Below are 9,613 nucleotides of genomic sequence, written 5' to 3' on the forward strand. Positions count from 1 at the left end.
AATGTTCAAGGTGTTCAGTCACCCTCTCCTTAATTATAAACTTTAGTTATTTCCTGGCAAGCAGATGTTAGACTGACTGGTCTATAATTCCCTGATGTCCCTCCCTCACCTTTCTTAAATAGCGGAATGGCATGCACAATTTTTCAATGTGAAGAAACAGTTCCCACCATGGGAGAACTTTGGGAAATTATAGTTAGGGTGTCTGCAGTGTTCTCACCCGCTTTCTTTAAAACCCTGGGATGGAAGCCACCTGATCCAGGGGATTTGTCACCCTTAGTGCCTTTATTTCCTTCATTACTGTTATTTTGCTTACGTTAATTCTGGGTGGATTCATTTTGGTTAATTTTTTTAATGGAGCCGGCATTAGATGAGAGCTTCAAATTAATATTAAAACCAGAAGGAAGTGAACTCACTATTGGTAAGTAGGCAAAGGCAAACCATAGGTTCCCATAAACAGCAAATAAGACTAGTGGCCTATTAATGTGCTTAGGGTTGAGGGAAGAATATTGATCTTTCTCAAAACGTGTCCCAGGATCTTTTAAATTCACCTGAACAAGAGAATAGAATCTTGGTTTAAAAAGTGATCCACAAGACAGTCACCTGGAATTTCTGTGATGGTCCTTTTGGTCTCTTGTAGCAGAAGAACAGCAGAAATGGCCATTTTCAGCATTTTGTCAAGGTTTCTAGCAATGCTCCTCCAAAGTTATATGATTGATCAGGATACATGAAGAGGGGTAAAATATGACACTCCTATTATACCACCCCCAAGTTTGACTGTAACAGGGTCCTTAAAGGATTTAGCAGGATAAAGGAACTTTCTCAATCTCTGTGTTTAACTGTTTATGTACTGATTGCAATGAAACACATCTGACAGCTTTCTTGAGGTTTAAAATCAAAAAGGAGTTAGTTTTTATTGAGCTAAAAACCCACCCAGGTAAAGATAGCTAAATATTTTAAAAGGTAAACCGCATTTCTCGAACTTTTGAGACCCACATTCTCTCTCTCTCTCTCTCTCTCTCACACACACACACACACACAAGCATGCAAGATTTATAAATTATACTGTAGGTAGTTACTTTTGCAGCCAAATTACAGTTCAATGCTGGAAGATTAAAAAGGTGAGAGCTTGTGGCTTATGAGTTATTTGCTGTTCACTGTGGCTGTGGCAGAAATTTTTCCAAGTTCTTTTAGATTCCAGGGGCTGAGCTGAAGCCCATATAACTGTAATTGCCAGAGACAGTTTCTTTTTAATCCAAATCCGTCTCTTCCAGGAGTTGATGAGTTTTGTACCTGAGGTTCCTTTCAATGGAAAATTCACAATCTCTGTGCTGGATTTTTAAGAGATAGGGTCTTGGCAGAGGAGAGAAGAGAGCTCCTTACTGCTCAATTGGAAGCTTTTCCAGACCACTCTCTGCTTCTGTCTTTAGCAGCTTGTATTAAAGAGATTTCAAAATGGTTACTTCAGTCACATGACCTCCCTCTCCCCATAATGATTTCAGAAGGTGTTGTTTTCCTGATGTATGAACTGACAATTGTTTTGGTTTCATGGCTGAGGGGTGGGGATGAGCAGATTCTGTAATACCCCAGCCATTAACCTCCTGAATGAGTCATTATCCATCTTGATGAGATAAGAAGACATATCTCCTTATAACCATTGTTCTAGCAGACTTTCTGTCTCTGCTGGAGAGATGGTCTTTTGAAATGTAAATGTTAGGTTTGTACATTTTTCAGTAAATCCCTTTGAAGTAGTTCTTGACATCCTCAGGTGTGAAATTCCAAGAGGCATGTCTGAATTGTAATTCACAGTGGAACTTTCCAGAAGCTGGACAATTTGCAATACCAGACATCAGGTAAATCGTGGCAGACATCTTTAGTCCGTGTCTTGACTTTAAAACGTTCTTTTTAAAAGTTCAGTCTATGTTTGGTCAACCGGTGAAAGTACATGTTAATATCACTCAGGCACAAGTCACATCATTGCGACAAAATATATAAACAGTGCTGAATTAGGAAGCCATCAGTTAATGAGATAATCAGCAGTTGCATTGTGCTGTGCATACCACTTTTATTCTGATGTATTGTCAAATATATGAATAGGTAAGAAAACAAAAAAAAAAAATCAGGTTTTTGACCAAAGATATTAAATACTGCAGCCTGTGTTAACATAGGACAATGCAAGAAGAAAGCAGATCCATTGCCACTCTCTGAGATGATTTTGTAAATTGATATGTATATTTTTATATTTGACCTTAAGACGCATAAAGACAATTCTGTGTACAGTTTTGGAGTTACTCTATTCCCAAATAGATTCATTTGTTCAGCATAGTTTTAAAAGGAGCATCTTTTTTGAGTTTTTTCTAAGTAAGATATTGAACTTTGTCTTCATGTCGCTGTTGATTGAATGACATATAGTGTACAGTATGTATCTCCTGGTTAATAATCTTTCTAAAGTTTTTTAATTTTCTAAGTTTTAAGCTGACAAGAGTACTTTTAATAAAAAGCTGCTTGATGTATTGCATCTTTTATGATGTTGAGAGAAGACAGTCTGCCCTGTTTGTGCGTGGCTGGGAAAGTATTCATTGGTTTCTGTGACTCTTTGTTTCAGTCCACGTAGTAAGGCTTACAGGGTTCAGTGTGTTGCTGTATTGATTAACTGTGGAGAGCATGGGCTGTTGTATATTTTATATCTTGGATCTATGCAGAGATGACACAGAGTTTCTATGTGTATCAGGTTTTATTTACAGTGATTTAAAATGTCTACTCCATATTCAGCTCTTTCTAAAGTTTATTTATAACTTTTCTTGAGCCCACAGCCAGGCCTAACCAATCAAGCACTGTGAGCATTAAGAGTAAATAGACACACATAATCAAATACAGAACAACACTAAAGGCTGCTCCCATGACTGCACATGTATTGAATCATCAAATTCATATGAGACAGGAGCTGAGTGCAAGGCAAGTATCACAGGAGGGGAGAAACTTGAAGGATAGTCAACCCACATTTTCTTACATGTGTAATAGTCATTTCTCTGGTCATCTACTTGCTATTAAAAAAACTAAGATGGACATCAAATAAATTATTAGCAATAATAATTACTATTAGTGCATATTACTTTAAATGATCATCATAATTATTTGCATAATATACACCAGCATTCTGGCTAGGTTTAGAGGACAACTGAATGGAATTCTTGGATCTTGGTTAACTTGAAGCTTTGTCTTCTGGATACTGCAGAAAAGAAAGGGAAGTATCAATCCTGGAGATATTAGCCCAGGAATTTGAAACCTCCTCTGAAGGATCTTGGTGTTGTACCTGTACTTTTTGTTAGCAGAGATGGTCATAGTGGTATTCCTTCTTGAGGCACAGACAGGTTTTGTAGTATGCTAATTTAGCCAACATGCCTTACGGCTTTTAAACATAGATTTCTTAATGTTGATTTTGGTTTCCAATAATTCAGGTCCCCAGCCATGAATTTGTGAAACATTCCGTTATTTTGGTGTAGGCTACTTTCAATCCATTTCTTGGCCTGGTGGTCACTTTCTTTAATTTTCCAGTTGTTATCCTGCATCCTCTTATCCTGGAGGAAATGGCTGTCTCGTAGTAACGGAACCTAGAAACCATAACCTTTGATTAAGGAAATCAGGAGCACAGCCATGAATAAGGGCTCTGACAAGAACCATATGGACTCGAAACATTAACTCTATTTCCCTGTTCACAGATGCTTCCAGACCTGCTGAGTTTTTCCAGCACTTTCTGTTATTATTTCAGCTTTCCAGCATCCACAGTATTATGCTTTTACTTAAACCATGAATAAAGAGTCAGGGGGTACACTAGAGAAGTTTCAAGATTTGCAGATGAGTGCATAACCAATATGGGAGATCTTGTGGTGCAGTGGGTAGCACCCCTGTCTCTGAGTCAGAAGCTCTGGTTTCATGGCCCACCCCAAGACTTGATGGCCAAGGAAGGTGCATTCGTAACATGGCCAAACAGGCTGAGAATCAACCTATAAATCCTTCCAACACATGTCAATGGCAGGCGGTAAGAGTGGGAGAGCCATGATCAGCCATGTGATGGAAAGAAAATTGGAATCTCTACCATCACTATCCATAGCTCCAGACTACAACATGCAAATAAAAGTGCATGTTGCCAAGCAACTCAGACTCCCTGAATGAACTGTAATATACAACCACATATTGTGGCTGCATAGCCCTTTCATCTAGTGTTGTGGTATAGGAAATAGGAATAAAATGGCAATGTGTTGAGTTGCCGATTAAGAAAGCAAAGGATCCCATGCATCTGAACCTGGTCCTGTACATTCGGGTTAAAATCCTGAGAGCTGGTCTTAGGATTATGGCATTGAAACAGGAGCATCAGGAGGAAATGAAGACACCTGGAACAGAATCTTTTTTCAAAGCATCGAAGCCAAAATTTTAAGAATAAAGATTATGGCTTAAAAATATTAGAATTCAATTAAATACAATGCGGGCAATGTTAAGCCCCTCCAAAACAGGTAGGCTTGCATCAACTGGGATGTTAAAGTCCTAAAAATTAAAATTTTAACCCCAACACACCCACTTTTCTTTTTTCCAGAGGTAGGAGAGATGGGGTTGGTGGAGGGTGGAATATTGAGTATATGGTTGCATTAATAAACATGAGTGGCAAAAATGAACAACATTGCACGTATAGTTACTTCTATAATTTATATTAGGTAAACACCGATGGTTATTGTTACATGAACATGTTCCCCTCAAAAAATAATTCTATTCACTGTCAAGTTTTCCTGCTTTCTTATAGCTGGCAAGATAGGAGAAGGATTTTGGGCCTACAAACACCAGGGGCAACATTTTTCCCCCATCAGAGGGGAAGTGTGGGAGCGGGCACGGGCAAGCTCACCTCCAATCGGCACCCCCGATTAGGGACGTGCTACCATTTTGCATGGGCGGGCCAATTAAGGCAAAGTGCTGCCTGAGGGAGATCGTCTCCGATTTGAAACTTTAAATAAAAGTATTTTTAAAATTTCCCTGCCATGTCCCTTCATGTGACACTGTCACATGAATTGGGACATGCCCATAACTTTTTTGAAAACTTTAATAAAAATTTAAATAACCTCATGAAACCTCATCCTGCTCATGGATGAGGTTTCATGCTTTTTCCAAGGCCCGCCTGGGCTCCCTGCCTGCCCGCCAACCTTAGGGTTGGACGGGGAGGTCCATCAATCGGGTTAATTACTTTTTTAATGGCCTTAACAGGCCGTTGACAGTTCGGCGGGTGCGCAGCTGAACTGAAAATCTAAACGACACGGGGTGATGTTGGGACACACGCCCGGCGCATCCCCGCGTCATTTTACGTATCGGCGAGTGGGCCCCGCCCCCGCTCGCTGACCGGAAGATGTTGCCCCAGGTCCTGGCGTAGTCTGTGAGATGCTAGTTTGTTGGTGAGAAACAGTGTGCAGCAGCAATTGGAACTCCCAATGCCTGGGCTGGCAGATGATGCTTTTTGCATAAGTTTATCACTGAGGTATAATTTGAGAAAGAATATTTCTCCGAGTAAGGCATTAAAAAAATATTCCTCACCCAAATGCCTCAGGTTAAAGCATTTATTGGTTTTGCAAAACTTAGCATCTCATGAAACTATCCATTCTGTAATTTATATTAATGTAAACCAGTTTCTTTTCCTTCCAAGACCCTAATGGTGAGGCTATGAGTGTTCATTGGTGTTAAGGCTGCAGCATGTGCACATGTGCAGTTAGATGTGGAAATTAGGAGAAGTTGCTGTTGCCCTGTTCCTTTGGAAGCCTTGTTACATCAACATCTTGCCAGAGACTCAGCATTCATATACGTGAAGGGTGTGAATATGCGGGGTTTATCATTAAATATGTAAGAAGGTTGTGCGGCACAGTGGGTAGTGCCCTGCCTCTGAACCAGAAGCTCTGGGTTCATGTCCCACTCCAGGGCTTGATGGCCATGGTGTTCATAATGTGGCCAAACAGATTGAGTATCAACCTGCAAATCCTTCCAACATAAGTCAATGGCAGGCGGTAAGAGTGGGAGAGATTGTTGGTCAGCATGTGATGGAAAGAAAGTTGAAGCCTCCACCATCACTATCCATAGCTCCAGACTACACCATGCCTGTGAAAGTGCATGTTGCCACAGCAACACGGACAACACTTTGTGTCAGAAGATCAGGGGCTGGGGGCGGGGGGGTGATCAGAGGCCAATTGGAGGCCTTGGGGGGAGGTCAAGAAGAAGGGGTCTGGTTGCGTGGGAGTGTGGGTGGCAGGGTGTTGACAAAGCACAATTGCTGGCCCTCGCCAGCCCTCACCTTTCTCTAGCTGCCATAGATCCTGAGGCCCAGAAATCCCAGCTGACCAGAATTAAAGTTAAAATTGTGGTTCAATATGAGGTTACCAGCCTCATTATAGCATTTAAATTGCCACCCACACCATTTCCACCTACCCCCTCACTAAACCCCCCCCCTACCCCTCCCTCCTACCTCTGGAAAAACCAAAAGTGGGTGTGTTGGGGTTAAAATTTTGATTTTTAGGACATTAACATCCCAGTTGATGCAAGCCTAACTGTTTTGAGAGGGGGGGGGGGGGGGGGGGGGTGGTGCTTAACATTGCCCGCATTGTATTTAATTGAATTCTAATATTTTAAAGCCATAATCTTTATTCTTCAAATTTTGGCTTCGATGCTTTGAAAAAAGATTCCGTTCCAGGTGTCTTCATTTCCTCTTGGTGTTCCTGTTTCAGTGGCACTCAAATCATGTTGCACCATCTTTGCAAACTTCACAGAGGGTAAACTGCTAGTAAGGATGCAAAGGGCATAAAATGTTAAGGAGCTCTCAGCTTGCCTGACACTGAGTCACTCTGTCCGAGATTCATGGTTTGAATACATCTTTCAAATCTCCTCTCAGCCTTCTCTTCTCCAAAGACAGTTGCCCCAACTTCTCCAATCTATCTTCATAACTGAACTTCCTCATTCCTGGAATCATTCTCGTGAATCGGATATAGGAAAGAGGAAGAGTATAAGGGAGTGTATTTCCAGTCTAGATGGAAGTGAAGGAGCGTTCAGGACAGTAACCATTGTGGTAATGCTAACGTAGAGACAAGAAAAGTTGTAACAAAGGGAAACTGAAAATGAGAGAAAAATCACTCATTAAGGCAACAAGTGTTTTCTTGTCCTGTCCAGGAGCAAAAGAATATTATTAGAAGAACTTCATATTCTTCCCAAGTTCTGGTTGAGATCAGAGGACATAAGACCAAGAATATTAATCGATGAAGAAGTGCTAGAGATGGAGCCATTGAAATTAAGTATTGGAGGCTGATCAAGTGCAATGAGAGACTCATGGGAATGACCGACAGAAGTTTCAACTATGATGGGGTGTAAAACGGGGAGTGGCAGCTGGTGTACAACCCACTTGTTTCTCCGTGCAGTTAATGGGAACAAAAGTCAGTCAGGTCTACAAGGGGCTGCCAAACTACTAGTGTCCATTGTACACCCTCATCAAAGTTGAAAGCTCTGCCCTTTGTGGTTGAAATATTGAAAGAAACAATGCAATTGAAGTTCACCTTCAGCCAGGATGTAAAATGGATGGTAACAGAAGTCGATGGGAAAGGAAATCGGCCAGAATTTAGATTGGACGACGGCTCCACTACTGTCCATTTTGTACACCCAGTAAAATTGAATTTTACACCCGATCTTCTCATTATCCTAGTGAAGCAAACCTGGATTTATTCATTCAGACCCTGCACTGAGATTTGATTTAAAGGAAGTTTGAGAATGCAAAACAGAATCATTAGCAATAAAGTAGATCAGGTTGGATGATGATTAATAAAGGTTTTATTTGGAGAAACTATAGGTTGCTAGAAACCCCTGCACCATTTGAAAATCATCAAACTTTAGACCTTTGCAGCACAGAATTAGGTCATTCAGCCTGTTGCCTCCATGTTGCCTCTTTGTTAATCTAATCCTACTGCTCTCTCTCTATAGATAAACCAAAGAATATAGAGCACAGAATGAGGCCATTTAATTCAGATGAGGCTGCAAATTTGGAGAAATTTGAGAGGAAATATGAAACTGCTCTGTCTGTGCTTTAATTAATGTTAAGATTATAACAGAGGAGTTGACTCCTCATGAGAGTTTCATCAATTCTTGTAACATAACCTTTTCTTTCCCCTGACAGGAAATGAGTTAAACTTGACAAAGGTTCCTCGGGCACAGACCTTCCCTAGCTACATCTCGGAACAGAGTCACGAGCACCAATACTTATTATCTTCATCTAGTGGCTACGGATCAAGCTACAGCTCTGGGCTGGCCCAGTGATGTGTGTCAGAACAATGGGAAGAGTCACTGTGAGTCGGACCACACTTGTACTAAGAGAAGTCTGAATATATAACAGTGAGAGGGTCGAGGACTCAATACAGGTGAAACAAAACAAGACTCGTGTGGCTGTTACTGTACTTGAAGCATTCAGGGGATAAACTGAATATTCATAGGCTTAAAAAAGAAATCATTTTTTTATATTAATTGGCTCCCACCTGCTAATACTTACGTACCTCCTCGGGAAGTGGTATTTGATGTAAAAAAAATGTAATGTAGAGTATTTTTTAAAATCCTACTGCTGTAAAACAAAGCTTGTGTGTGTGAAGCACGCTTGTTTGAATAAGTCTAGAAGTGGTTGAGTCAAATTGTCTGTATCTGCCACACCTGTCTGTTACACAGTGGTTCTGTTACTATTACTAATTCAGGTGGTTACTTTCAGATTCAGTCAGGCAATTGCACACATTTTATCCAATCATTTTTGTAAGAAAGAAATACCCTGGTTTTTTTTTTATTTCATCTGTAATCAGGTTGCAGGTTTATTTGAGGCCATCTTATTTGTTTATCAGGTTGAATGTTCTCTGTAGAATAAGGGCTCAAATGTTTCACGTTGGCAAAGTGTTTTCAGTGCCTGGGTCAAGGGAGAGCAGCGCGGGGTTTCCATGTAGTCGATTTTTGTAAGTAGACCATCAAGGTGGTTTTCTGCTTGATTACTTGGCTGTCCAGCATGAGAAACAAGAGACATGAATGAGTTGCTAAATCACTAAATGACAATTGAAAGTACAGTATAAAGAAAACAAAGCAGAAACTGTCTCTGGAAGTGTATTGGACAACTTCTGCTCAATTCTCTGCAAACACAGGTCAGTAGCCAGGTACCTCTTAAAGGAAACACTCAAAGTATGCACCTGATGTTGCATAACTGCACCTTTTCCCCAGTTGGACCCGTAAAGCGCTAACTAATTTGTTGAAAAATTGCTTGCAACCTGAAAATAGTGCATTGTTTAACCAGGCATTTCCCTGCAGGAGGGCCATATTAAGTGATGTTGAACTTTCAGTGGCAGCTGATTATCACACAACAAGCTCGGTGCCCATTAGATGGATTTTGGGTGGCTCCAACTTTAAGCTCCTTAAGACTTAAAATTTGAGATCTCAGGAAGCTGGAGTTGAAACTGTAGTGTCAGGAAGTAGTGAATTACAGCTTGCCATTACTAAAACATGAGCAGAAAATTCTGGAAATACTTGATAACTCAAACAGCATCTGCAGCCATATTAGTTCTGATAAAGGATCTGCACC

At 40.7% G+C, this 9,613-nt stretch overlaps 1 protein-coding gene across 1 annotated transcript in view; it reads left to right on the forward strand.

Moving 5' to 3' along the window:
* The window catches only part of dok6 (docking protein 6), a 422,100-nt gene extending 413,601 nt beyond the window's left edge, over positions 1-8,499 (forward strand). The window contains exon 8 of the mRNA XM_078540045.1: positions 8,183-8,499. Coding sequence (XP_078396171.1) covers positions 8,183-8,322 — 140 coding nt within the window. The 3' untranslated portion in view covers positions 8,323-8,499. The remainder of the gene's footprint in view (positions 1-8,182) is intronic.
* The last annotated feature ends 1,114 nt before the right edge of the window (positions 8,500-9,613 follow it).

This window comes from Cetorhinus maximus, chromosome 4 (assembly GCF_964194155.1).
Source record: "Cetorhinus maximus chromosome 4, sCetMax3.hap1.1, whole genome shotgun sequence".
NCBI classification, from domain to species: domain Eukaryota; kingdom Metazoa; phylum Chordata; class Chondrichthyes; order Lamniformes; family Cetorhinidae; genus Cetorhinus; species Cetorhinus maximus.